At 43.0% G+C, this 23,789-nt stretch overlaps 1 protein-coding gene across 3 annotated transcripts in view; it reads right to left on the bottom strand.

The window, feature by feature from the left end:
- The window catches only part of OTUD7A (OTU deubiquitinase 7A), a 369,925-nt gene that overhangs the window by 30,621 nt on the left and 315,515 nt on the right, over nt 1–23,789 (bottom strand). For all 3 annotated transcript variants that reach the window (XM_086711362.1, XM_086711361.1, XM_086711363.1), the window contains 3 exons: nt 17,413–17,514; nt 13,730–13,857; nt 12,800–12,912 (listed from right to left, as the gene is read on the bottom strand). In XM_086711362.1, the coding sequence (XP_086567488.1) occupies nt 12,800–12,912; nt 13,730–13,857; nt 17,413–17,514 (343 nt within the window). The remainder of the gene's footprint in view (nt 1–12,799; nt 12,913–13,729; nt 13,858–17,412; nt 17,515–23,789) is intronic.

Here is a 23,789-nt window from a genome sequence, read left to right as displayed (position 1 = left end):
AGACAATATAAAACATATATGAGCCCTGGATGAGGCAGGGGCTCAGGACAGAATGACGTGCACAATAGTGCAACATTTCTCTGGGTAGAGCACAAACAAGTAGTACTTTATTTTTTTTTTATTTTTATTTTTTTTATAATTTTTTTTTCAACGTTTATTTATTTTTGGTACAGAGAGAGACAGAGCATGAATGGGGGAGGGGCAGAGAGAGAGGGAGACACAGAATCGGAAACAGGCTCCAGGCTCTGAGCCATCAGCCCAGAGCCTGACACGGGGCTCGAACTCACGGACCGCGAGATCGTGACCTAGCTGAAGTTGGACGCTTAACCGACTGCGCCACCCAGGCGCCCCAACAAGTGCAAAGGTGCTATATCCCCCAGTCCTCTGAGATGTGGGGTCACAGACACAATCCATGTTACCAGAGTTTAAAATACAATAAATATCGACATGCAAGTAAACAGGATGAAAATAGAAGCACCTAAAAAATCTATGTCTTTAGGGTTATGACTTCCCAAAATTTGAATCAGAATGGCATTGTGGAGCTTCTGAGTTGCTGGTGAGATTGCAACAAAACACATAAAGCTTTAGGGTAGAACTTGGCGTATAAGTTACCCTGCGGGGGTCAAAGATGTTCCAGAACAAGAACACCGAATGGAAACATCAGTTCAAGAGAGTGCCCTTCCTAATGGTCTCCAAGTGAGGAAGACCGAGCATATCAAAGGGATTTCCTGCATGGAAAGCCCTGTCATTCATTCAGATTAGTTTTGATACAATGAGAATGTGTAAAAGTCTTGGCACAGGCCACTTACCCCCAACAGTAAGTGCTGGAGCACAGCTGAATCTTCCCCAAATCATATAACTTGTCACAATGGATGTGGCAGAATTAGGATTAAGAAAATGCTCAACTGCTAACTTGATAGGAATGTCTTCTGATGTGTGTACACATGGAGGGGGCATGTGGGTAAGGAGCAGTGCGGACACAGGTTGCCAAGGCCCCTCTCAGCCTACCACATCCACCCCACATGCTCTGTTGATCTAGAACTCTTTCTGTTTCATCTCCTCTGCCACATTCAAACTCCAGTCTATACCTCATGTCTGATTCTTGCTGCCTGTGCAGATGAAGTAAGAACACTCCACCCCTTCTCTCCTCCTGAATACAATCCTCCCACCTGGAGAGAATGCACAGAGGAGTTACCGGAAGGTTGTGGAAAGTATGTAGTAGCAAGTGGATTGGGGAAGAACACTAAATTTACATTTTTTAACCCTCTAGTGTTCCCAGATGTGAATGAAACACAGCTGAAACCCATGAGTAGACACTGGTGAGGGGGAAGAAGGTGTCCTCTAGTTTGGGAGTGAGACTAGAAACTACTAAAGCTCAAGTAGAGCATAGAAACACCCATTTTTCTTCTCCTCTTTCTCTCATGCTCCAACTCTCAGAAGTTTCCTGCAGGCAGTAGCTGAGGCCACAACAGATGACTCTGAGAGCCAAAAATCTAAGAGAGAGGAAACTTCCTCAATGATCAGTGGATCTGTGATGCCAAGAGGTTGGGCAGGGGGATCCCTTTTTTTTAATTTTAATTTTTTTAATTTTTAAAATAATTTTTAAAAAATGTTTATTTTTGAGAGAGAGAGAGAGTATGGGCAGGGGAGGGGCAGAGGGAGAGAGGGGTGGGGGGACAGAGGATCAGAAGTGGGCTGGCAGCAGAAGAGCTTGATGTGGGGCTCGAACTCAAGAACCATGAAATCATGACCCAAGCTGAAGTTGGATGCTTAACTGACTAAGCCACCCAGGTGTCCTCCCTCCCTCATTTTGTTTAGCATTTACCCCCTCTCTGTCCTCTGGCCATCTGACCCAGGACACAGGTGCAGTCTCAGAATTATATGGCAGAGTACTGTAACTAAGGCCCTAGAATTCTGGCTGGAGGACAGAAAAGGGAGTCCCAGGCAACCAAAAAGTACCTGGAAGATTATGGAAAGGTAAAACTTGAGAAAACAACCTTGTGAGGTTATCTATTAACTCCTGGACTCCCCTCCCTCCGCCCAACCCCAAGTTGAGCATGTATAGGTTTGGTCCTAATCAGAATTCCAAAGGCTCTGAGGACTGACTGAATAGATCATACCCAGGTCACAGACTGAGTAATGCAGCAGAATAGGACAACGAAGGCTTTGAAAACTGAACTGACATGGTAACCATACCCCAGTGAAGGCAGGTTGAACCCTATGGTATGAACCAATATGGTATGATATCAGGAAAACCAAATGGAAAGTTTAGAGCCCCCAAATACAAGAAGTAGAATAAAGAAATTCACAGAATGGAGTCAATACCAGATGGAGATGAAGGAAAAAGAGTTCATAAATTTGAAGGCAGATCAATAGAAATGATTCAGTCTGAAGATGAGAAGATTGAAAAACTGAGACCCTCAGTGACCTGTCAGACAATGCCAAATGTCTAACATTTATATCACCAGAGTCCCAGAAGAAGAGAAAGAGTACAGTACTCCACCCACTAAATTAAAGAAATAGTAATGGAAAGCTTACTAAGTTGGGCAAAAAAACAAATCTATAGATTCAAAAAGCTCAGAGAACTAAAGAGGACAAACCTCTAGAAATCCAGACACATCAAAATAAAATGTTATAATCTAAAGATGGAGAAAAACTTGTTGAAAGCAGCCAGAAAAAGGTGATACATTCAACAGAGAAACAATTATTTGAATGACTGCAAATTTCTCACCATGAACCATGGAAGAGAGATGGAGGGGGAGTAAAATTTCTGAAGTGCTGTAAGAAAAGAATGTTAAACTAGAATTCTGTACTCAATAAAAACATCCTCCAGGTATGAAGGTAAAATAAAGACATTCTCAAATGAAGGAAAAGTTAGAGAATTCATAAGCAGCAAATCTTTCTAAAAGAATTTAGGGAACATTTTCAGATAGAAAGAAAATGATACCAGAAGAAAAGCTGGAATGTCAAAAATGAAGGAAGAGCAACAGAAATGCTCATGATCTGCACAATATACTAGACAATTCCTTTATTCTTGAGTTCTTTAATATATATTTGAAGATTCACATAAAATTATGATATTGGCTTATGGGCTATTCAAGGTATGTAGATGTAACATATAATAAAATTATAACATAAAGGGAGAGGATGAGGGGCCTATATGGTAGTAAGGGTTCTGAATGTCACTTGAAGTAATTTTCACTGGACGTAAAATATCAATTCCAAAAAAGATTGCTTAAGGAATGTATATTGCAATTTAAAACCATTTACGAAACATATAAAGAAACATAGTCAAAATCACAATAGTTAAATCAAGACTTTAAAAACACTGGAAAAAAGACCAGGAAGAACAGAGGAACAACAACAACAAACACATGGTGTACAGGGGAAATATGATAAAATGGAAGCTGTAAATTAAAGAAGAAAAACTGCCACATGATCATATTAACTTACGTAGAAAATTCTTTTGATAAAATTCAACATTAATTAATTATAGAAACTTGCAACAAAAGGAGTAGAAGTAAACTTCCTCAGCCTGATAAAAGATACCTACAAAACCTTTATCATCATATTAATAAAGATTTCTGACTAACATTGGTAACCAGGAAAGAATGTCCTCTCTTACCATGCATATTCAGCATGGTACTAGAAGTTCTAAGTAGTGCAATAAGTCAAGAAAAATAAAGGCATAAAGGCTAGAAAGGAAGAAAGAAAACTATCCCTACTCACAGATGATGTGAATTTCTATGGAGAAAATCTGAAGGAATCTACAAAAAAATTCTCATAGATGTAATAAATGAGTGTAGTAATGTCACAGAATACAAAGCCAACACAAAAATCAATCACAATTCTATAACTAGCAATGTGCAATTGCAAACCTAAATTAAAACACACACACACACACACACACACACACACACACACACACTCACATACAGGCACACACACTATCATTTATAGTAGCTCCAAATGAACTGCTCAGGTATAAACTGAATAAAACATGTATAGGACCTACATGCTAAAAGCTATAAAACACGATTGAACAAAGCAAGAAAGATCTAGGGGTGCCTGGGTATCTCAGTCGGTTAAGGCGTCTGACTCTTGACCTTGGCTCAGGTCATGATCTCATGGTTTGTGAGTTAGAGCCCTGTGTCGAGCTCTGCGCTGTCAGCATAGAGCCTGCTTGGGATTCTCTCTCTTTCCCTCTCTCTCTCTCTGCTCCAGCTCTGCATGTGTACATGCTCTCTTTCTCTCTCAAAATGAATGCACATTTTTTTTTAAAAAAAGATCTAAATAAATGGAGAGACATACTGTATCCCTCGAACACACAGAAAAAGATGTGTTAGAAGACTCAACATTGTAAAGATTTCCATCTTCCCAAATTCAGGTATAGATTTAATGCAATACTAATAAAAATGCCATTGGGATATTTTTCAGATACAGATAAGTGGATTCTACAAATTTATATGGGAAAGCAAAACAAAACAAAACAAAACAACCCCTCCCCCAAACTAAAAATATGAAAAAAGAAGACAGTTGGAGGAATGATGCTAATCAGTTTCAAGACTATTACAATGTAACACCGATTAAGAGGGTGATATTGTCAAAAGATGGACACAAATTCCAGTGGAAAATAATAGAGAATCCAGAAAAGAAATACATACAAAAATAACACCATTTTTTGACAAATGTTAAAGGATTTTAATGACAAAAGGATAGTCTTTTCAACAAATGATATTGGAAAATTGAACATCTATATGTAAGTATACGAACCACTGATCTGTTCCCCATCCTGATAGTTTTAATTTTTTGGATAATGTCATATAAATGAAATCATACATACAGCACATAACTTTTTGAGATTTGACTTTTCATTCAGCAGAATGTCTGTGAGTTTCATGAAAGTTTTTGTGTGTATCAGTTTGTTTCTTTTTATTGATGAGTAGTATCCCATAATAAGAATGTAGCCCAATTCATTTATTAAAGGACATTTGAGTTTCCAGTTTTTTATGAATTTTGAATACAGCTGATATAAAGATCTTTGTGTGAACATGTTTTGATTTTTCTGGGGCAGATTTTCTCAACCTTGGCACTACTGAAAAGTCTGTACCAGATAATTCTTTCTTTTGGGTGGCTGTCCTGTGCATTTTAGAATGCTTAGCAGTATCCTTGGCTTCTACCCATTAGATTCTAGCAGTACCTAGCCCACCCTACAGTTGTGACAACTAAAATTATCTCTAGATCTTGGCCAAATGTCACAGGGGGAGAATTACTCTTGGCTGAGAAACACTGCTCTAGGGTAAATACTTGGAACGGAATGGCTGGGTCATATGGCAAGTGCATGTTTAAATTTGTAAGAACCTGTCAAACTACATTTGAGAGTGGTTGTACAATTTTATATTGCCACCAACAATGTATGAGAATTCTATTTGTTCTGCATTTTCACCAGCATTTGGTATTGTCAGTACATTTTCTTGTTGACCTTCTAACATGTGTAGTGGGTTTTTCCATTTCCCTGATGGGATTCACATTATATTCTTAAAACTGAGAGGATCCTGGTTTATTCCCTGCCTCCCAGGTTATTCCCTGCCCTACACAAAATGTAGGGGTTGTGTTGAAAATTGCTTGGTAATAACTAATTGTAAACGCATTTAAGATAATTCCTCTCATTAATTCATTATTGACCTAATATTTACAAAGGTTTTAAACATTTGATAGATGAGTAAGGAGAGACTCAGAGAGCCTGAATTGGAAAATGCCTTTCTGTACATTCACAGAGCAGACAACTGATGGTGCAGGTTTAGTCTATTGTTAGTAAGGGCTGGGATTCAAATGGTGATCGCTTGAAACACATCCTGTAATTGGACTAGAAAACAAAGAGATATTATTCCATTGCCCACAGAACTAAAGTTTCTGAAGGTAGAAAAAATCCAATTCTCCATAATAATGGAGACAGGCTTCTGAGCGAAGGGACAGGAAAAAAAAAGCAGGGGACCTGGGAGGCAGAAGATCTGAGTTTGAACTATGGCTTTATCATTCAATGCCCTGGACAAATCATTTTCCATCCTGAATCTAAGTTTCCTCATATGTTGGATGAAAATTATAATTTTTATCTCACAAGTTTACTGTGATGGCAGAATGAGACTATATTCATAAAAATGCATGGCAAATGGAAGGCAATTAATAAATGTTAAGCTAATGAATAAATCTTTTTCAGAGCTTATAAAGATGAAGAAATTGAATATATTTAGTCTTTGGATTTCATGTAATTGTTTCTCATATCAAATTAGCCAACCTGAGCTGAATGCCAGAAAGCTGATTTCTTTCTGTCTGACTTTTTCTTTGATGGTATCATTCATTTCCTGAATTTAAAGTTAGAATTTTATACCTAGCCAACCTATCTACCAAGAGTGAGGTAGAATAAACACAGACTCAGATATGCCAGGACTCAAAAGGTCTATCTGCAGTGCACTCTTTCTTAAGAAGGTACTGAGGCTTGTCCCAGTATATGCTCTAGAAAATCCCAGGGCTGTGACTCAGACATACTTGGGTCTATATTCTAGCTTCACCAGCAACAAACTGGAGACAAGTCAATTAATCTCTCCAAGCATTAGTTTCCTATTTTTTCTTATTTTTTAAATGTTTATTTATTTTTGAGAGAGAGAGAGAGAGACTGAGTTCTAGCAGGGGAGAGGCAGAGAGAGAGGGATACACCAATTCCGAAACAGGCTCCAGGTTCCAAGCTGTCAGCACAGAGCCTGCTATGGGGCTCGAACTAATGAACCATGAGAGCATGACCTGAGCTGAAGTCAGATGCTTAACCAAGTGAGTCACCCAGGTGCCCCAAGTTTCCTAATTTATAAAATGAGGATAATATGTGTAAGGCAGGTAGGTGCTCAGCACACATTCCTTCCTTCCTTTCTTTCTTCCTCAGCTATGCTCAGAACAATCCAATAAGCTGTTTGTGTGTGTGTGTGTGTGTGTGTGTGTGTGTGTGTTCCTTTCCTGCAGGGCTAGGCTCTGGAGGTCAGGCAACAGAGTATAAAATGTAGTGACCTTGATGTATAAACTAACAGGAGGGATTTGCTCCATAATCAGAGAGACTCCTTAAAGCCTCAAATCCCTTAAGACTAAAAGAATTGAATTTCTAAGGGTGGAATATCAGACATTGAGATGAGCCAGTGGAAAGTCAGGGAGAGGGAACACATTTCAGATATCTAGGAAGGGCCCTTACAACATACCTATAGGCAGCAGGTATGCCAATTTACAGAATAAGTGTGACGATGTCTTAATAAACATTATTTTTACTATTGTAAAAATATCCCTTTCCAAACACCTTTGAATCTGTGATTTTGTCACTCCATACCAAGAACATCTGAGTATGTAGCAGATTGCTTTAGTGGCTACAGATCCTTCCTGTGTACATTCCTGTGTACTTGTCCCTTTGCAATGTGACTTTGCCCCTCTTCCCTTCACGGGTGGAGTCTATCTCTCTGCCTTGAGGCTGGCTTGACCATGTGACTTGCTTTGGCCAATGGGACATTAGCACAGTGATGCAATCAGAAGCTTGAGAAGCAGCAGCAAATCAGGGGCTGCCCTCTCTTCCTTGCCCTTAGACTGTATTGGGCAGTCTTGGACCTCCTCAAAGATAAAAATCCATGTGGACAGAGGCCCAGGGAGAGCTAGTTTTCAGCCTCAGAGCAGTGAATAAGACTATCTTGGACTATCTAGCCCCGCCCATACTAATTGCCAGATGACTTCTGCCCCACGAGTGGCACCAGGCAATTCCAGTGACCCCCAGAATATGAGGAAATCTGACTGGATGCTGTTGTAAGCCACTGTTAGAGTGGCTGTTCTGAGTTTTGGGGTGGTTTGCTATGCAACCATCAAAAACTGATACAACTGGCAGGGAAGTTACTACCAAGTGGATTTTACAGATGAACAGACAGAGGCTCAAAGAGTTTATGAGACATGTCCAAATCCACATGCCCAGCTTGGGACTATAACCCAGTGCATTTAAGTTTGGGTCTCTGGTCACGGTCCACCAAGCTCTTTTATTTGCTCTCCTTATGCAGTTGTCCTGAAACTAGATGAAGTACCCAGAGACCTTCACTAATAGCTGTCAGAGATTTTCATCACTTTCAGAACAAGTAACTGGGTTCTTCTGATCGCACACACCTCTTTTCTTGGAGTATGGTGTGGGTCTGCAGGTGCAAGAAGGTGAAGGGCAGCCAGATTTAGGGCAGAGTTATTTCCTTATTACCTCCCTGTCTTCCTTCTGGGGAACATCCCTCTCCCTGTGCCCCTCATGAGGGCTCAAGCACCCAGGATGGCAACAATGATGATGGTTAGACAGGGCTATAAAAACCCCAGCAGCAGCCCTTTGGGAGGGTTGCATTTCAAGGGTGGTATCTCAGAGGGTCTCTGGAGCAGCAGCAGTAGCACAGGACATTTGATTTCTATTATTTTGGCCATGGAGAAATGGATACATTTTGATTTGCAAGCATCAGAGGGAATTCATTCTGTGGCTGTAAGTGTGCCCTGCTCAGAAGCACCTGGCTCTGCCTTGGTCTTGGCTCTTTACTATGCTTGCAAGTATATGTCTGTGGATGCCATCATCTGTCTTGTGCATCTGAAGTTCAACAGGAAGCCCATACTCACCTTGCCTTCCTGGGGTCTTCAAGGGTGCCCTGCTCTGTGATCATGTACTCTGGGGCATCAGCCCTAAGCGCCTTATCCATGGTGGCTATCTAGCTGGTAGCTTTCCCTGCCTGGACGCCAACCTGGTCTACACCCTTCTCCTTGGGCAAACAGTGGACATGCATCTCTGCCTCCAGGGTCTCTTGCCAGGTTCTGCCAGTGAGCCTGGGGGCCAGCCGCTATGAATCGTGCAGGAAGAAGGAAGAAAGAGGGCCAAGCTCATTCTTGAGTCTGCCCTTCAGTCCCTTCCAACCACTTCAAATACTTAAACTCCCCATGTTCTGGGGGAAGTAATGGATTTAAAAATGGTATCAGGCCAGTGTCCATGCCAGGGAGAAGCTGACCCCCACCTGTGCCAGTACTAGGAGGCCAGAAGCTGGGCAGAGAGCAGGAGAGAGGGCAGGGCTCATGCTGCTGCTGTTGCTACACTTGTCCCTCATCCCTGGGAACCAGGTTTCCTAATGAGCCAGATATAGGAGGGAACACAAAGAGGGCCATTTTAGTCTTTGTTACTATCACATCTGCAAACTCATTCTCTCTTGCTTAGCTCTGTCCTATCCCCAAATGAAACCTGGAAAATTTGTGTGGCTTGTCTGGTTGCTTCTCCTGGGGGCTGCCAGGCCCAGGCCATTTTGCTGTTTCTCACATCACTGCCTCCTCATTCTCTGGCTGCCATCTGTGACCCCCTGTGCGGTTGCCACAGGCCAGAGAGGAGAGGCTGAAAGTCCTTCTTGACTCTTCTTTTGGGTGCCCACTGGACTTGGTGGAGGCCCAAATGCTGACCCTGTTTTTATGGAGGTGCTTTTGTGGGTCTTGGGACCTCCCCACAGCTCACTGTCTCCGCCCTTAGTTCCCTGGACAGAGGTGGTGGCATCCTAATCTGATGTCTTGTGATCAGCCTTCTGGCTCGGCCTCTTGGGTTTACCCTCATTGTAGGCAGAGTCCTCCTGAAGACAGCCCAGCTTAGGCCTCATCCCAGGGTTCACTCCCGGTGCTCAGAAAGCATGCATGCATAGCTCTTAGCACTGCATAATCCTCCATGGCTGTGAGGACTTGGGAGCTGGCCAGCTGAGGCTGGCCAGCTCCTCAGCTTCAGAGCCTTGGGGAAGACAGTGGGTACTAGTCTCTAAGGCCCTCAAGCCCCAAAGATGCCCCACATCTCTTAGCTCAATGTGAGGAGGGAAACCTCTTCCCTTTGCCCAGGGAAGATTGAGGCAAAATGCAGATACTGACAACTCACTAAAAAACAGTCTCTTTTGAACTTCTGAACCCCAAGGGGAGGTGGGAGCTCCATGGCAGGGGAGCCTCTCTTGGAGGGAGAGAACATACTGGTATTCTTGTTAGCTTGACCATATGAGAGTGGTCCAGAAGGAAGGGAAAGGTGAAAAGACCAGGTGAGAGAGACTAAAAGCTCTCATGCAGAGCTCACACACGTTTACCAAAGTAACATGTCAGAACCAAAAAAGCTTCATTTCTAGCAGTTCCTTGCCTCCTTCTGAGATTCACCTGTTGCTGTGGGATACAAGTGAGCATCCCAAGCCCAAACATGGCCCTGCTGGCTGCAGACATCAGGCCAGAAAACTCTGAACTCTGGCATGGGAGGGGCCATGGGGGTAATATTTGAGCTCCTGGAACCATTAAAAACTCAGGAGAAACCAGCCATGAGGGCTTGGACACCATCCTGAAGAGCATTTCCTTATTGTGGTCTGTGCAAATGGCCAGCAAAGAGGGGATGCTCCTGAAGGCCTGGCAGGTGTCAGAGTTCCCACCTGCATCAGGTATTGTCCACCCCTGCCTAGTACCTCTGTGCCCCTGATGGAAGAGGACGCTGGTAGCTTGTGTGATGTTTATTGGCTCCCCAAACCTGCTGGTCCAAGTTACAGTGGAGGGGGTGAAAAAAAAACAAGGGATCTCTTGTGGGGGGAATACCATCTTTCATCTAGCACTCACTGCCTAGACACATTTTTATCTTTACAACTGAGGCCAAATTTATGGTGAAGGGGTCCTGGGTGTGTGTGTGTGGGGGGGGGTGGAATTTGGAAATGCATGAGAGCTACAGTTGGGTTGGCAGGTATCAGCCACACCAGAGCCCTCTTCTTGTGAGCTGGGGAGAGTGGGTAGCTAGTCCAATGCCTTCTGTCTCTCTCCCATTCCTTCAAAGTTTAAGAGAAGAACAGAGCTGTGGCCCAACACCAAGGAGGCCCCTCTGCTGTGGTCTTGCCCTGAGTTGGCAAACCTGAGTCCCATGGGAAGGAGACAGAAACAAACACTAGATACACCACTCTTTCAGCCCATCACTCAACTCTGGGTCCTCTTGGTTCCCAGGGAGCAGGAGAAGCTGAGACCTTAAGAGCTAAGATACACCTGATCAGCTGTGTGACCATGTCCCAAGTGCCTCCTGGATGGGGGGGGGGACTCTGGGGACACAGGATATGGTGATGGTCACCTATTATTATTGTACCCCCCCATCCCAGAAGACACACTGGGGTAGAGTCAATCCACCTGCATCTGTGGCAGGTGCCAGAGAGGCAACAATGAAAGGGATGCCAAGGAATTCTTTAGGAACATCTCAGGCATGGCTCAGGAGGCATGGAAAAGCAGAGTGTGGAATTTTCAGGAATGAATTGAGTGTTTAGAATTCTGTGTCCTTAAATGTCCTAAATAAGACAGACTTTTGGGACTGACATGTCACATTATTAAAACAAAGTGAAAAAACAACCCCGTGGGAATTGTGTTTATGGGTTTCTGTACTGAAAGGCTTATCTTTGAGGGTCCCCAATATAGTGCCAAGCCCGGGAAGCCCCAGGCCTTGCTTGCTGGTGGCTGAGGGCCCAGAGGCCAAGATGTGGGGCCAGGACATACTCCCAGCACGGGCTGTCTACTGCGTCTGATCCTTTCTTGGGTCTCCTCAGTGTCAACACTCAGGCTTTCTTTCTTTCTTTCTTTTTTTTTTTTTCAAAGAGAGTATGTGATGTGTGAACAGTGGAGCTAGAGGGAGAGGAAGAGAAAATCTCAAGCAGGCTCCCTGTTCAGCGTGGAACCTGACACAGGGCTTGATACCATGACCCTGGAATCATGACCTGAGCTAAAATCAAGAGTCAGATGCTTAACCGACAGAGCCACCCAGGCACCCCAAATGCTCAGGCTTACTTGTTTGGCTGAGACTTTTTCTAGGGTGACAGCTTGGGCCTCAACTTCAGTAGGTGTGAACCAAAGCACATACCTCCTTTGAAATGCTATGGCCACAGGTTTGGTGACTGTTTTGTTTGGCCACACTCTTCATTCTCATATTGGATGTTTAAGCTGTGTCTTTAGGAACAAGTTACTCCCTACACGTGCACAAAGCCAAAATCTTTTTGCCAGTAATGTGCATAACATCTATGGAGCTCATTGGGAGATGCTGGGCTCACTTAATGACCTCTTGCTCTCAGTGTGATTTATTTATTTATTTATTTATTTATTTATTTATTTATTTATTTTTAGTGTTTATTTATTTTGAGAGAGAGAGAGAGAGAGAGCGCATCTGAAGTGGGCTCTGCACTGCAGTAGCCAGCCTGATGCAGGGCTTGAGTTTACAAACCATGAGATCACGACCTGAACTGAAGTCGGATGCTCAACAAACTGAGCCACCCAGGCTCCCCTCAGTGTGACTTCTTGAAGTCAGGAATTAAATAGATACTTAGGTGGAAAAAATCCAAACCCAACTGCTTGAGGCTTCTGAGCCTGGTGAGTACAACAGCAGTGGTTCAGGGTCTCCCAAGTCACATGCCTCCTACAAAGGCTGGCTGAGCAGGGAGTCCTCTCTCCAGAACTGCCTGCAATGAGGAAGGGAAAACACTGGTGACCTTCATGCCTCTACCTGCAAAATGCATGCAAGGCTGTGTAAACTTTCCCCCAAATATCTGGCAGGGGTCCAGCCAGGCCTCACAACTCTGTGTCCTCACAACTCTCAAGTCCTTGAGGAGAATGTAGTGTCTGAAGGCAGGAGTCTTTGTGTTTCCCCAGCCTGGGGTTACCACGTGCTCCCTCAAGCCACTTCCCACGCTGGGTGGCCGGGAGCTCAAGGTGACCACTGGGGAGGGGAAGGGGCAGCACTTACCCCCCGCCTGTGCCACCGTTCTTGCTGAAGTGCGTGCGTGGCTCGCTGGATGCCAATTTCAGTAGCTCAGTCCACTCCCGCTCCCATTCCTCCTCGGTGTACACCAGCCCTGACTGGCACAATGGAAGCCGGCTCAGGAGGTGGTGGGCCAGCCTCCTCACCCGCCCCCCACTCCAGGTGAGCCTGGTGGCCCTGCTGGACCCCTGGTTCAGTCCAAGCCCAACCAACACCCAGGCTGGGCACCACCTGCTAGTGGCCACCGACTGTCCCCGTATGCTATCGACAATATTTCTTCAGAATGCCCAGTCTCCAATTTCAATGCTGTTGGGGGTCCACCCAGAAACAAGGGTCATTCCCAGGGGGTAAGAATGACAAAACACAATCTACACACACACCAGGCTTGGGGTTGACCATTAAAAAGTTTAAAGGGATGATGGGCCAAGTTCAATCAGAGAGCAGGCAGATTCTTCTTCTAGGACAGCAAAGTGCTAATGTCCCTCATCATCAGGAGGACTGGGATTCTCTCTGGATCAAGTACAAGAGCTGGGGCTGTAGATTGTGCCAGGACCACCCTGTGGCTACACCTGGCCTTCAAGCCACCACCAGTAGTGACCAGACATAGGTGACTGCATAATTCATCATCCAAGCCAGGACACCTTTTGAGAGTGAAGGTGGTTGGTTTTCATAACTATGCAAGGACAGGCGGTGAGAGTGGACATGTTGTCACTGTGTGTGTGCCAGGGTCTGAGCTTTTGTAATGGGCACCTCTTCAGTGGGTTTAAATGGGGAAGGCTTTACTACTCCCAGAAGCCATTGCTGCCTGACCTCACAAGACGGACGTGGCCTTGGGGCACAGCTCTGGACTCCACCATGGCCCATGGCTGTGTTTGGTGTGGGTCCCAGGCTCTGGACATCCCAGCAGATACCAACCTCCTTGTTCTGCTGTGTCTGCTGCCACCTCCACCTTCGCTTTAGGGCTTCCCTTTCAGCCCCTGTCCTCATCATGGTGTAGAGAGCTTTCCGCAAAACCAGGTCCCGGTCGTGAAACCCCCACATTCCTGCAGTAGGAGGCCCATGAGGAGCAGAGGAGAGAGACAGGATGTGAGGAGGGGGACAAGTCAGTAGGTAACTCAGACTGCCACAACTTACCAGACCTGGCCTCCTGCATCTGCACACAAAGATAACTCATTAGTTAGCCTTCAATTCCCCTGATTAGCTAGCAATTTCCCTCTTGTGTCTTTCCCCATTTCCCCTTGAAGCAGGTTGGTAAATGAAAGAGGATGTGCCCTTCTCAGAGAAACAACAGTGGGTGAAACCAAATGCTGCCTCTTTCTGGGACCCTTGGCAAGACACTTTGAATTTCACAGGTTTGTTTTGAGGGACCTCATGTTCACCATCCAGCTCTTGTGTTTGAATGAGAGATAGCCTCTGTGGATAAACTGGTGATGTGTCTTCACATGGGGTCTCGAGCCAGGATGGCAATCAGACCCTGGTTTCATCTAGGGTCTGCCACATCTGATGTCTCTGCCCTAAGGCATCTCAGCCTCCTGAGAAGCAGAGCATCAGTGGACACCACTGCAAACATCTGGACCTAAGAGAAAGTACCTGTTTTTGAGGTAGAAGGTCTTTCTCCCTCACCCCTTCCCTGGCCTTTGCTGGGTGTTAAGGGATTATAAGGAAAACCAACCATTTCTGAGTACATTCTTGGGGCAGGTCAGATGTGGTCAAGAGACTCAACAAATGAAACAAACAGTAATGAGAGGTGAGGCTCTTGCTGTGGGGAAAGAGTGGGGGAATCTATCCATCCATCCATCCATCTATCCATCCATGCATCCATATCCATCCATTTAATTAAATGGCATTAATTCTACTTAATTAATTCTGAACTCATTTCATAAAAGGGGTGAGACACCATTCTGGTCATTGGCAATACCCACAGCAGCAATCAGGACAGACTAAGTTCCTAAAATCTCACAGAGCACACACTGGGGGAAGGTGGAGCAGCCATTGAATTAGCACATAACAAACCACCTCAGGGGCAGCGGCACCATAAGGGGAGATGAAGCAGGCCAACGGGATGCTGGTTGGCATTGGTCATGGTGTGAATGGAGACATCAGAGCATAGACTCGAGTGGGTATAGGAGGGAGCTGGGTTGCCATTCCAGGCAGAGGGACAGGCCAGGCACCAGCCCCAAGGGGCGCCCACGTGGAATACTTGAGAAACGGCAAGAGGGAAAGGTGGCTGGGGGAAGAATCAAGCAGACAAGGTGAAGAGTGAAAAGGTGGACTTTTAAGTGAGCTGAGGGCCCCTGGAGAGCTTTCATAAGAGGAGTGACCTGCACTGACCTAATCTTTAAAGGCTCAATCTGGCCATGCATCCTTTAGTGCAAAGGTATGCAATAACCAGGGGCTGCTACGGGCTTTCCATCAAGAGAGGCTTTTGTCTTTTTCTACAACATAGACGGAGGGCAGTGGCCATTAATGCTCCTGTTATAAACAGGCCAAGCTGATCTTACTCATCCCTCAGACCTGCCTGTAGTCGCCTCTCAGGACTCTCCCAGGTAGGGCAAGTCCAGTCTCAGCTGGACTCCACGGCTCCTTGTTCAGGTCTCTCTTGCAAAGAGGGTCTCTCTGCCCCATGGATGTTTGCTTACGAGTCTGGCTTTAGGATTGCTGTCATTTCTGTGTGTGCCCCCCAACCCTAGGTCAGTGTCAGGCCTGGTCTGCAGGTTTAATAAGCACTGCTGGTCAGTGTTGTGTGGCTGCTTTGGGCAGTGCTGCCCCTCCCTGTGGGGTTTAGCAATTGGAGTACAAAAGGAAAACAAGGTACCAGGAGAAAAGAACCAATTGGCCATGAGCCCCAGACTCAGCCATGGCCCAGCCTCTTCAGCAGCTGGAACAAGGCTGGCCATGGGAGGCTTTCTCTTCCTAGGCAGACAGGAGGCCCACTGTGCTCACTGAGAAAACGTCTGCCCTTAGACCAGACCACAGTGGCATGTGACCTGGTTTGTGTCTTTGCCCACCTGTAGTGCTGAGAGGAGCAGTGCCTCTGCACACTTCAGTTTCTGAGGGCCAAAGGCATTTCCTTTGTAATGAGGCAGTTGTTTGACAAAGATGAGAGATTTCTTTTGTGTTCTTTCAAGATTTTACACACAACAAAGTGAAGAAATGTGTTCCACAGCAGGGGAATAGTTAATACATTATGATGAAATATGACACAACTACCAAAACATAAGAAATTCACAATATGAGTTTAAGGGAAAAATGCTGGATTCCAAACTGTGAACACTGTGAGATCATAATTTCACTGGAAGAAGAGACAAAATACACCAAAACATTAAAAGTGGCCCTTTCTGGGTGGTAGAATTGTTGATTTTTATTTTCTTACTGTGACGAATGTGGAATACTTTTATAATGCCCACAAACAGAAATGTGTTCTCTCTGAAATGGAAAGGAAGCAGGTAGGTGGGAGCCTTTGTGTCCCCCATCACCCCTGGCCAAGCCTGTGGAATGTGGCCCCTTGCTCTGGGGCTCCATTCTCCTCAGAGGCTCTCAGGCCCCTTTGCAGACCCAATGCATTTCCCTCTGTGGGTTTTAGGCATCTCACTTCTGTCCACTTGTTGCTGGAAAGGCCTCACCACAGGGCCAAAGAGAGGTTTGGGGTCCAGCCCTTGCTCTGGGTCATAGGATCAACTGTATTTACCTGGGGAGGGGAGTTTGACCAACAAGGAATATTCCAATATGCCAACTAAGAATATTCTCATTTGAAAGTCCCATCTATGGAGAGATCCTTCATTATAGGACTGAGGAGGACAGACAGCTCTTGATGCCTGGGTCCCTGGCACAAATCCAGGCCTGTCTGTTAAAACTGATCTGGCTTTATGTGTATAAGGCTGGGTCTGGAAGGGGTGCTTGAGCTTCCAGAAAGTCTACCATGGGCCCTCAGTTATTCAAATAGTGCCACTCATGCCTGTGCACCTGCTGGGATGGCTTTTTGCAACCAGGAAGCACACAACTCTGCTGAAGGTTGCTGACCTCTCTGCTTTATATTCCAATTACATAGATTCCCCTGTGATTTCCCCCAAATGATATCTACGTCTTTTTGTCAGTCCATGTGCATGGACTGCTGTCAGTGTGGTGGCTCTGTACCTACCCAACCTAATGTACTGCTCCCCAAACTTCCTGCTCAAGTCCAACCAAGCTCAGACCTGCTTCCAAACATCCTGTTAATTCCTGCCTTCATGGTTTTCCATGCAGTCTCCCTACCTGAAGTGTCCTTTTTTGTATTATTTCAAGTCCTTCAAATCTCAGTAAAATCCTGCCTCCTCCAGGAAGTCCTCTTTTATTGCTCTAGGTCATGAGGTCTAATCCCCATCACTGCAGCTCATGATTATGCCTCTTTCTTTTATATTAGGTCTTTTCTCATGTGTGCTCTGTGTTCTCACCAAGCCTGCCAACTACTTGACAAGAAGGGCTGAATTGTTGCCTCCATCCCTTGGGGACTCTTCCAGCTGAGTGATGTGCATGGCTCTACTTAGCATAGGTCTGTCCTTTAACAATGATCAGAGCAGGCCTGGGGTGCTGCCACCCTCTGTCTCTGTTGTAGAGCTTACCCAGAGAGGCGGCGTGTAAAAGGCAGTTCCCATCTCCTGTAGTGGCCAAAGGAAGAAGCCGTTTACAGCTCGTGCACACGGTGGACCACCAGTTCAGGCGACCTGAAACAGAAGCTCACTTTAGAAGAGAATCCCAGAATAGACCATTTGAATGTTTGCTAAGTAAACATAGACATCAGCAGATGATTTTTGAGAGGGTTCTAGAAAACTTCAGTGGGAAAGTAGAACATTATGGCTATTTTCTCTTTAAGATAAGAAACGGTCAAATCCTCCCATCAATTAGCAAGAGGATTAAGACACTCCAGGGCAAAGCCTTTTCTCCTTGAATTTGGGAACATTTTATACACACACACACACACATACACACACACACACTTTCTCTGTGTGTAATTTCCTTGAACACAATTTCCCTTTCTGAAAGTTATTCTTTTCTCTTATACCATCCTTTTTTGATGCATACATACCTCCAAAAGTATGGTTTACATTTAATTTAACATATCCAAACCATTATAGCTACTTAGGTATATTCCTGTTAAATCTCATTAACACATCCAGAGACTTCTGCTTCCAGGAAGATGGAGTAGACATACTTTCTCCTATTCCTTATCTTAAGTACAACTAAAAATCATGGACATCATGTGTAAAATAACACAGGAAGACTTAAAAGTGGAGGAAGGGGCAGATTGACCGGGAAACTTGGGATCTGAGAAGCAACATGGTGGTAGGTTCTCTGGAGTTTCTTTTTGCCCCCAAATCCCAGACCAGGTACTGGAGAAGTTGGCAACCTGGAGACACCAGTGGGGGCAAAGGAATCACACTCTCTCTAGACAGTATTCAAGGAAAGGGGCAGCTTAGGAATACAGACAGTAACTGCTCTATTTCAGTCAAGTGCCACAGAAGAAACTATACCTCATCATCATCTCTGCCAGCAAAGGGCAAGAGGGGAGATGAAACTTCCAGCCTTAAGAGACATAATGAGCTACTCACCACCCGTTCCCCCAGTGCCAGATGGTGTCAGAGAATGTTGAAAGCATTGCCAGCAACTCAGCCCTGCTGGGTGATAATATGGACTCCACCCCCCACCAACTGAGAACATATGGAGAACTTGGCCTTTCACACCTCTCTGGTGGCAATGAAGTCCCTCTGCTCCCTCCCAGCAGTACAAGAAGCCCATGCCTTCACAGGCGTCAACAGAGGCAGAGTGGAGAACCTGTGCTTCTACCCTATTCTGGCAGTTATTACCAATCTACAACTCCAGACATCAGATGAACAGAAAAGGAGAACCCATCCGACCTGCGGTAAAGAATACTAAAGGGATACAGTAGAGAATACTGCAGGGTGCAAAGAAGGAATAAATGGGCTTTAAAAGGCATGTATGTTGGTAAATGTAAATAAATATTAGCTGTTTAAAGCAATATCATAAATGCCTTTTTGAGGATTAAAGTATATGTAGAATTAAAGCACATGACAGCAATAACACAAAATACGGAAATGTGTAATAAATGACATAAATCCTAAGACCCTTACACTGACCACCAGGAAGTGGTAAAAGGGCCAACTTAAAGTAATTCTAATAGCTTGACAGTGGGCTTTGGAAACTATAGGGTAACCACTACAAGAATAATAAAAGAATGTATAACTGACAAGCAAGTAGTGGGGAAACCATAATAATAAATATTCTTAAATAATTCAAAAGAATATTAGAGAGAAGAAAAAGGAGACACAATAAAACACAACATAATAAACAGCAAGATAATGGATTTGAACCAAAATATATCTGTATTTATATTAAATGTGAGTGAGCTAAATACTCCAATTAAAAGATACTGTCAACCTTGTTTAAAAAAACAAGTATATGCTGCTGACAAAAGACACCATAAACATAATGACACAGAAATGTAACAGTAACTAGGTAGAGAAAGATACAACATTCAAAAACTAGGCAAAGGGGCTCTTGGGTGGCTCAGCTGGTTAAGTGTCTGAGTCTTGATTTCGGCTCAAGGTCATGCTCTCGTGGTTCATAAGATTGAGTCCCACATCAGGCTTTGCCCTGACATCATGGAGCCTGCTTGGGATTCTCTCTCTCCTTCTCTCTCTACCCCTTCCCCCTCAAGCTTTCACTCCATCTCTCAAAATAAATAAATTTAAAAAAAAACTTTGAAAAATCAAAAAAAAAAAAGCAAAAATAAAGCTAGTGAAGTCCTATTGATATCAGATGTAGGTGACATTATTAAGGCACAGGATAAATTGATATTTCATAAATATGGCACAATAAAGTCAAATGGAAAATATAACAACACTTAATGTGTATATACCTAAGACTTAGTCTAAAATATATATAAAGCAAAAATTGATAGACTCAAGAGAGAAATAAACAAACCCCAAAGTCAAAACTGGAGGTTTTTAACCAAATTCTCTTGATAAATGATAGACTCAACAAACAAAAACTTCAGTAGAGATTAAATAGAATTCAAGAATTTGACATGTATATAACTTTACATGTATATAACACTTCACCCACAGACTGCAAAATAATTACACTTTTTTTTTCAAGTCACATGGAATATTTTCCAATATTGACCACATATTGGGCTATAAAAAAGTGTCAACAAATTTCAAAGGATTTGCAATCATTCATAGTATGTGCTCTGGTCGTAATAAAAATAGGTTAGAAATCAATGAGAAAATCAAGAAAAGTAGCCATCTTGGGCTGCTATAACAAAATACCACAGACTGGGTAGCTTAAAAAACAGACACTTATTTCTCACAGTTGTAGAGGCTGAAAGTCCCAGACTGAAGTGCTGGCTGATGTGGTTCCTGATGAGAACCCTCTTCCAGGTTTTCAGGTGGCAGACTTCTTGCTGTGTCCTCTCATGGTGGACAGTGAGCTCTGATCTTTTCCTCCTTTTGTAAGGACACTAATCCCATTATGGGGGCCCCATCTTCATGGCCTTATCTAAACTTAATTACCTTTCAAAGGCCCTACTGCCAAATACCATCACACTAGGGATCAGGGTTCCAATATAGGGATTTACGGGGGACAAAAACATTCAGTCAATAGAAGTACCCAATAAGGCAGTTTGTTCACTGAATGTGGCTGTCCCCCAAGGGGACTACCCTTTCAACTGCTTTCTAGGTAATGAGCAAGATGAACAGTATAGTAGTTATATAGACCTGTTTTGAAAATTCAATTCCTCCCTGGCCATTTATGGCTATGTTGCTTCTTTTTTTTCTGTAGTGGAAACCCTATGCTTGTCTGTCTGGCACACCCTCTGGGTGGAAGTTTAGCCAAAAGGGAACCTAGGGGATTCATACTTAGTTATGATTCAGTTTTATAAAAATACTTTGTCCTTCTTATGGCTAACCTTTGTGGATGAGAGGTACAGTTGTGATTAGGAAGAGATTGAAAAAGAAATAGGTAAGTTACAGGCATTGTGATGGCATATGCCAATCTTGTGATAGAGGGGAGAAGCAACACTCCAACACTGCAGAATGTGTAGGGGAGGGAAGTACATTGATCATGTTTTACTTCTTAGGACCACCTTGTAGGTCTCCACATGAAGAAAAATGCTCCTGTGGGATATCCCAGATGTTGCACATGCCTCAAATATAGCAGAATCTTTCTCCTGTGACTGAGAAGTCTCAGGGTTTCTGCCAGCATCCATGAAGCCATGGAAAGCTAATTTATTAGCTTTCAAGTAAAACTTTGGACATCTCACAGTTATTGACAAAAAACATAGGCCTCATAAAATACAAAGTTTACTATCCATCAGGGGAGGAAGGTCCCACAAAATACAATAGGATGGGTTGAAAATATTAGAAGAACAGGAATGAACACAAAGTAGCCTGAGCCTTACCAGGACTGAAACCCGGCCTCAACTCATCGTTCTGTGACCAGAGTAAGGTAATCAGCCACAGAAGGTGAAGGGTGAGCCCTTTCTACAGGAGGACAACATCATTTTGAGTCTCTGAAATTTTATATTCACAAGGTCTATAAGGCAAGCAAAAAATTACTAGGTATGCCAAATCAAACAAAAACAAAAAACAAAAACCAACCAAACAATAAATCCCAAGAGTAACTGACTGAAAACCAAAAGGGAAAAATGGGGTAAGAGAAAAAGGCAAACAGATTATCCACATTTTGAAGTTATCTGACAGAGACTTTAAGTCACTATAATTAGTATGTTCAAGAAAATAGAAAAAATGAGGCAGAAGCAATATTTGAATAGATAATCATCAAGCATTCTCTAAAATTGATTAAAGACACAATTTTTAGAGGGTCTGTAAATTCCAAAAAGAATAAATACAAAGTAAATGGCATATAGTGAAAATTAGAAAATTAGAGAGAAACTCTTAAAAGCAGAGGAAAAAGAGAACTATTACATACCTAGAGGAATAGCGATATAAGCTTACACAGAGTGGAATGAGAACATCAAAGTGCCAAAAGAAAATAACTTCCAATCTAGAGTTCTATACCCAGCAAAACTATCCTTAAACGCTGAAATTGCCAGGAATGTAAGGTAACTTCCTCAATCTGGTATAGGTCACCTATGAAAAGCCTGCAGCTAACAGGATACTTAATAGTAAGATATTGGATGCTTTCAACCTCAGATGGGGAACAGTACTCAATATTGATGATGGTCTGAACCTGTGCAATAAGGTAAGATGTTATGATAGAAAAGAAATGAATGGAACTGCACTTATCAGTAGATTACATAATTGTTTATATAGAAAATACTTAGTAATCTACCAAAACACTCCTAAGCCTAATAAGGGAACTTATATTTAGCAAGATCTCAGGAAGCAAGGTTATCTACAGGTATCATTTATATTTCTATTAAGTAGCAATATATGATTTAGAAAATGAAATAAAAAATGTAATACTTAGACATAACTCTCATGAAAAATGTTATATCTAGACTGAAAATTATAAAAATATAATACATTCCTGAGAAAATGTAAAGATTTAAATAAGTGGAGAGGGTAATTGTGCACATAGACTGAACTCCTTAATGATTCTGCATTCTCTCCAAGTTGATCTATAGATTTAACATAACCCCATGCAAAACTCCAGAAGCTACTTTTTAGAAGTTGACAACTTGATTCTAAATTTACATGGATAAAAAAAAACCTAGAACAGCCAAAATAATCTTGAAGCAGAACAAAGTTGGAGGACTTACAGTTCCTGATTTGACAGCTGATTATAATGCCATAGTAATCAAGACAGTGTGCATATAAGAGAGACAACTAGATCAATGTGACAAAATATACAGACCAGAACAGACCCACACATTTATGGTGACTTAATTTTTTTTAATGTTTTTATATTATTTTTGAAAGAGAGAGAGAGAGAGAGAGACAGACAGACAGAGAGACAGAGAATCCTAACAAGGCTCCACACTCAGTGAGGAGCCTGAAGAAGGGCTTGATCCCACGACCCTGGGATCATAACCTGGGCTGAAGTCAAGAGTCGGATGCTCAACCCACTGACCCCCCAGATTCCCCTTATCTTATATTTCTAATGTTATGGGAAATTACTGTTGATGTATCTTTGTTTTCTAATGAAGCATAGTTGACATACAATGCTATATTAGTTTCAGGTGTATAACACAGTGATTTGACAATTCTAAACATTAGTCAATACTCACCCCAGTAAATGTAGTCACCATCTCTCACTATGCAATGTTATTACAATATTATGGACTATATTGCTTATGCTGTATTTTTCATCTCCATGATTTATAACTGGAAGTTTGTACCCCTTAATCCCCTTTACCTATTTTATCCATCCCCCTCCCCCCTCTCCTCTGACAACTACCAACTTGTTCTCTGTATTTAAGTCTGTTTATTTTGTTTTTCTTTGTTTTGTTTTCATATTCCACATATAAGTGAAATAATATGGTGTTTGTGTGTCTGGGAAACTATGTCTCCTTTAAATACGAATGGTAATCTTGCCACATACAGTATTCTTGGTTGTAGATTTTTTCCTTTTAGCATTTTGACTATATCAGGCTACCATATGGTATTTGTGACATATTATTTTTTATTTGGGGAACAGAATATAAAAGCCACCTCTTGGGCCTTCAACTCTGTGGAATTTCCATCAAGTGAGAATGTTCCTAATAGATATTTCCAAGAAGTTGTGAAAACGCTTGATTATTTTTTTTAAGAAAGGGAATAATACTAATAGGATTGGAAGCGTTGGGGGGCATCACATTATTTACATTCCAACAAGCCTTCTGTCATTATTGAGAATTAATTTTAATAAAGGGTGTTACTGCTTTCAGTCATCAATAATGAAATATGAAGGGCAAGAGTTACAAGTAATGCTGGGCGTTAAGGCTCTCAAAAGTACATTTAGTCCAGAGTTGGGAGAG

Source organism: Puma concolor, chromosome B3 (assembly GCF_028749965.1).
Source record: "Puma concolor isolate L17-30 chromosome B3, mPumCon1.1.hap2, whole genome shotgun sequence".
Classification (NCBI taxonomy): domain Eukaryota; kingdom Metazoa; phylum Chordata; class Mammalia; order Carnivora; family Felidae; genus Puma; species Puma concolor.
Note: the sequence above shows the minus strand (reverse complement) of the source record. Positions and strands in the feature narration are given on the sequence as shown.